Source organism: Etheostoma spectabile, chromosome 8 (genome assembly GCF_008692095.1).
Source record: "Etheostoma spectabile isolate EspeVRDwgs_2016 chromosome 8, UIUC_Espe_1.0, whole genome shotgun sequence".
Lineage (NCBI taxonomy): Eukaryota > Metazoa > Chordata > Actinopteri > Perciformes > Percidae > Etheostoma > Etheostoma spectabile.
The window spans coordinates 16820073-16826339 of NC_045740.1; the positions used below are offsets into that span (position 1 = coordinate 16820073).

Genomic DNA, 6267 nt, shown 5'->3' on the forward strand with positions numbered 1-6267 from the left:
TTTGTTAACTTTGTTAACAATTTAACTTTGTTCCTGTTGTGTTTGATGTAGTCATTGAATTAACTAAATTTACCTTTAGTTAACCACCTTTATGAAAACCTGTAATGAATCCAGTCCAAGCTTTCATAATGTTGACTCATCGTTAGCCTGTTAACAGTCAGTTTATTTCACTTTGGAGCTATCAGGTTTTTTTTTAAACAGGTGTTTGTTTCACTCTTTGAAAGAAACATACATCACGTTGTCATGATCAAAAAGATCCTTCTGGTGTCGACCTTTCACTGTGGTCACACAGCTTCTCCAGCACCATCCAGCCGGACTGAGTTGCTGGGTCGGAATCAGCTGTTTATGAACCTGTTCTCTCACTGCCCTGACACACTCAGTTATATGTTTCTGGGTCTAATTCTGAATCTAAACTGCCTCAGCGTGAGGATCCCACAGATCCCGTTTTGCCATGGAACTATGATTCACTCTCATTATAAAGTGGGTTGGGGTGTTGTTGACAGCACCTTCTGTGTAACCTGACTTTGACACCAAATTATAATCTTAGCTTTTCATCAATTTTGAATCCTCGAAGCTACTCATGCAGTCCCAAAACAATGTTTCATATACTTCTTTACAAAAACAGGATATGCTAATACTTGCCCCGGGGTCAGAATCTGCTGATTCTGTGAGTCTACAGCAACAAAATCTATATTCTTGGAATTCCTCTTCCTGGATTGCTCCGTTGCCGCTGGAAAGTCCGCCGGATTTCACTCATTTAGACCGGATATCTGTTACCTTGGGCTTCCTTTGTGTTGGCATTTTAAACTCCAGTGGATTTATGAGGACTATAGTTACTGTCTCCTCAGATCTCTGCAGGGTAAATCCAGACCGCTAGCTAGACTATCTGTCCTATCTGAGTTTTCTGTTACACGACTAAAACAACTTTTAAACATACACGTTCCACCAAAACAAGTTCCTTCCGAGGCTACTTTGCAGAGGCACCGCAGCTTTTCTCCGGTGCTTAGCACCGCCCAAGACAATTGTTATTGGTTTAAATAAATGCCAACAAACCAGAGCACGTTTTCCCTCCTCCAGCACGCTTTGGAGAAGGGTCTGGCACAGCGAGACTAACAGCAACATAACATCTTCCTTTGGAACAGGTTTTCATTTAGATATTATGATCTGTGTTCAGTGTCTCTCCTGATAAAGATAAAGTAAAGAGGTAAAGAAGATTGACTAAGTATGTGTATGTAGTATATAGCACCTTTCAAGAACAACCCAAAGTGCTTCACAATAACAGACAAAAAACAAAATTAAGATTCGCTGCAGCTCTTTCTTCTTTAATTGCTGCAACAGCAACAAAACAGCAGAATAAGTTATGTCACAACATGACTCACAATGAAAAATAAGTTAAATGCCAATAATATAATATATTTCAAAAGTTAGAGTTCTCCGGTTCTGTGCGTTGACCTATAGACAGGAGAAGAATAACATGCACAAATGTTTTGGCTAATGTCTTCCTTGGTGTTCAGGTTTAATGGCTGGTCACAGTTCAAGCTCTTTATAGAAGGCTGCCAATTTAAAACAAAACCTCTCGTAGCAATGGGAAAGGTAACACATATTTCTAAAGAAAAGAAGTAGTAACACACAGACTCAAAAATACTCCAAGGCAGTGTCACCTCATGTCAGAAATATAAATTCTAGCAAAAAGAAGGCCTAAAGTTTTAAAAAAATCCTTTTAGCGGATGTTCAGCATTACACATTTTTTGCGACAATGAGTTTAACTACCAATGTATTGCTATTATTTGTGTTTTACTTTTTAAATTGCTTACAGAATTACCATTTATGACTGCAGACTTGATGGCTTATTAGAAATTGAAAACCCCATGAACAACCAGATTACCTTCCAGTAGTAATGGCTTATAACTGATATATAAAGTATTAGTAAATTATTAATAAGCCATTCATAAAAACCATAACTTACTTTTTGTAAACTTAATATCCAGACAGCCTTATTGTAAAATGGTACTGGAATCATTTAGCTATCACAGGACAACCCAAAGTTAACAAAAGAAATGTTCCACAAAAAAAATGAAAAATCACATAAGTCTGAGCATGTGTCTTTGACAAAAAGTGTACGGAACTCCAAAACAAATGTTAAAACCACCTATTATTTCAATGCCACTCCTTTCAGACACACCCAAAAGAAACGCTCCTATCCTATCCACTGCTGGCTGAAAACAGCTGAGTGTGCCAGCTGGTGTGCCTCCAAGGTGAGTTGATACAAGAATGTAAACAAACCCGAGTGACCAGCATGGCTTCCCAACTTTGTAAAGCTGACAACAACAGATGGAGTGTTAATTCCCCACATGTGGGTCCATCAAAGCTGTAAATAATTAGTGTCAACTCATTTTGCGGGATGAATCAAGTGATGAAAGACTGGGTTATATAGTTGGTGAAATAGATTAATACATTTTGAAAAAAAACTTTAATAATTCTATTTTTGATTTAAAGTATACCTATCTTGCTCTCTTCCATCCATTACTGTATAAACAAGCTAGGGTAGGGCAAATATCCACACCTTGCCGTAGTCAATTAACGCCCACATTTCACTGAACAAAAAGGTTAGTATACTCTTCCTTGATCCTCAAATAAAGTAATTCCACGCCAGTTACAACACCACTTTGGTTTGTGATCACGTCAGTCTCTCCTCCAGTCTGGCAGATTGCAGGGTGGCTCTCCTGTCTCGGCTCACAGGTGACTCCCGGGCTGCGAGGACGAGCTCTGCGGGATATCCGAAGAAACGCCTGAGGTTTCCCCTCACAGCTCTGGCATTAAATTCTAGTCACGTTCAGCGAAAAGGGCAGGAATTAGATGACTATACGGGTCCCTGAGAAGAGCCCCAGTCCTCTCAGTTTGCCTTCACGCCTCCCACTTAGCTTCCTATACTGTCTTCTTGTCTGTTTCACCGCGCTAATCTGTGCAAAGTTGAGGGAAGCATGACAGGAGGACTGAAGGACGGCGAAAAAGAAGAGGTACAGTATGGCTCTCATGCAGCTGGCACATTTTTAATTGAATGTTTTTAGCTTACATGGATTTTTCTTCATCGAAGAGCTGATTATTCTCGCTTATAATTTGCATTCATGAAGAAGAATTTGGATGTTTGTTCGTTTTTTTTTTTTTTTTTAGTTCAGAGCGCATAGGTCTCTTATCTTCTTTTTTGGCACCTAGTCATGACCGCTTCTCCCACACACGCTGGGGGAATGTGAAGAGTCATTCAGTGAGCATTAGCATGTGTGTGTGAGATTTAGAGCTGCTAAAACCTTTATTAACCCTAAGAACAACCGGTGGTTATTTTTACGCATCAACCATGAATGTTTAGATGTTCGTGCGTAAAAGCGCCAAGGAGAGTAAAACCTTGTTCTACATCATGAACATGCTTTAACACTAAATAAGCAGTACGGTTGTAAGTATAAATGAGGATGTGCTTCAAAGATTCACGAAGGACAGAGAAGTACTGTGGGGACCGATGACGTCTTTACGCACTCCGTTTTTAAGGCAATGGACACGGAAACCCAACCTGCTTTCAAACATTTTCCTCAAATCTGTCCATATTTTCATTAATAAGATTACTGATATTCCCTATTTGTTGAATAAAATATCCGAAATATATTTTTTTTCAAAAGGCTAGTCAAGAGAGAGTGTATTATTATTTGGAATATGCACTTTTACGCATTTCTTTAAAAACATTGCTGTACATGTACATGAATCAACTGTATCAGTGTAGGATATTAGATTTCTCTCCGGGTGGCGAGGACCCCTTGTGGCTGGATCGAGGGGTGTGGTGCTTCACTTTCTATTCATTTAAACCCATCCCTGTTTGTGGGGCAGGCTGGTTACACTCAGCTCCAGTCTCTCTCAGCGCACTCCACACGATCCCTCCTCCTGTTCACTCTCTTCTTTTTCTGCCTACTCTGGATCCTGACAGGAGTTTCTGCATCCGTTCATCCGAAAACAAGGGAACATATACAAACCTAACAACAAAGACATGGACAACGACAGTCTGAACGAGAAGACGATGGAGGATGTCCACACCAAAGAGATCGACCTGGTCAACCGGGATCCAAAGCGCATAAACGACGATGTTGTCAAGGTGAGTTAAAACTTGAAGGCTGTTAACTTCTGAGCTTTGTATTTGGTGTTAAACGTACAGCTGCTGTGTGCTTTTCTCTATTACCGTGGCAACTGAAACCATAACGTCACCATAATACCTGTTGCAGAGTTTGCACTTAACTTCTGCTCAGTGGAGGCGCCAGACAATCACTGTAAACTGAGATAAACTGTGCCGAAATGTAGGAGCTGTCAAACTGGCGTTATGTGCGTGTATGCGCGTCAGAGGCGCATGCAGCTCTTTTGCGGACTGTATAGGGTGCTGTGGTTCCTGCAGTGTTCCCCCTCAGTGATTTTCCCCTATTAGGAAAAAGGGTTTTGAAGAGTAAGAGCCCATTTAAGCGATACAATAGCAAGCTATGCGCGTGTAAATATCTGCGCGTCTGCACAAGCAGCAGACTTGATAACTTGAACATCCTCGCTCCAACAGAGGAAACATTCCCAATTTCCTGTTGTTGGAACACACATTTCCCACAGTCCTTGTTGCACACGCCTTGCTGTTGGGAACGTAGACTTCTTTCCATAAGAGAGAGCAGCCTGGCCGCGTAAATACGGAGTGTTTATTTTGTTTAAAGGAGTTAGCAGAGGGAGAGAGGTTGTAGGAGCAGAGGAGTTGGAAGCCACCTGACGCGTCTGCATGGTGGCGGGGAGCAGCAGCTGTATGAGCCCGGCTGCCCCTTCTCTTCAGCAGGGGCAGCCTTTTTCATAAGAGTGCATGGAACAGGAGGGGTCATCTCTTTGAAATGCCTGAACTCTGCCTTGTTAAAACAGGGAAACACCCAAGTAGCCAAGTAGTAGTCTGATGGGATATCCCTCACCACTCCCATCTCTCCTCCCTTTTTTCCTTCCATTCTACTCCTCTCCTCCCTCTCTCCCTTCTTCCATACATGCCTGTAGTTCAGAGGAGCAATTGTCCATGTGTTGATCTTTATCAGCTGCTGTCAGCTTCCAAATGATTAGGACAGTCTGACATTATTGACCTAAGTGTTTGGAGAAGTGATCCTTAGTAGATGAGCTTAATTGGCATGGCGTTGGATCTAGTTTGTCACTGTGTCATTGTGGGAAACAATGACATGTTGTGACTTCCCCACATGGGAAATGCTGATTCAGAGATATTTCATTTCACGTGTTAAATATGTGTTCTTACAATGTGAATTTTTGTCTGAAAACAACATGTGCCACCAGTAAATTTTCCTCATGGGACAAATATGTGAAATGTACGGAAATGTGTTTCACGTGGGATAAATTCACATTTGCAAGGTGAAAGAGGACACAGTTAGTGTATTGGAGTATGAACGAAGGAGACAAAGTGCTACACAGTCTTGCTTTTGATCAGCAGATATCTAGTACTGTATAGCCTTCTTCCAGTTCTGCCACATGAACAGCTTCACCAAAGTCTCTGCTTTCTCTCCCTCCCAATTCTCCTCCATTGTGATAGTGAGTCAGACTCTCCTTCCAGTCTCAGAATAGAATGCAGCTCTCTATGAGTGTCCCGCCCCTCTCTAATCAACTCAACAGACCGCTGGTGAAATTACATGACATCTGACATGTGTATGCACACTGTAAAAAATTAAAACTGCTGTAGGGAACTGTTCAGAGCCTGAGACTTCAAGTAAGTACATTTACTCAAGTACTCAAAGTTCTGATGTACTTTTAGTTTATTTAAGTATTCTGATCTTATGTCATACATCTTCAATCAAAGGATTTACAGCTACAAGATAAAAAAAAGTAAAGTATAACAAGCATATGAAATATAACACATTCTTATACTCAAAGATAAATCACCCGACAGAATGTTAAACTGCACATCGGCCAACTACAATTTTAAACGCAGGACTTTTACTTTTAACAGAGTATTTTTACATTGTGCTATTACTCTTTCTTAAGTAGGACTCTTACTATTTCATCCACCACTGCTCTGAACTATTTTGAAAAAGAGAATAAAACGCTGATCAGCCCGTAGGTTTTACAGTGTGCTGTACACAGCTACACTGAGGTGCTCTGAGGTCAATGAAACAGCCTTGCCAAGTGGAAGCGTGTGTTTGGTGCGCCCCAATGAAAAGCACAAGCAGGGAATCCCTTCGAGCAACCCTCGTTCTGCAATCTGACACCCCC

The 6267-nt window shown here is 41.2% G+C and overlaps 1 protein-coding gene across 1 annotated transcript in view; it reads left to right on the forward strand.

Moving 5' to 3' along the window:
* The first annotated feature begins 2684 nt into the window (after window positions 1-2684).
* Window positions 2685-6267, forward strand: part of cav1 (caveolin 1) — a 12587-nt gene continuing 9004 nt past the window's right edge. Inside the window, exons 1-2 of the mRNA XM_032523032.1 lie at window positions 2685-3017; window positions 3971-4135. Coding sequence (XP_032378923.1) covers window positions 2982-3017; window positions 3971-4135 — 201 coding nt within the window. The 5' untranslated portion in view covers window positions 2685-2981. The remainder of the gene's footprint in view (window positions 3018-3970; window positions 4136-6267) is intronic.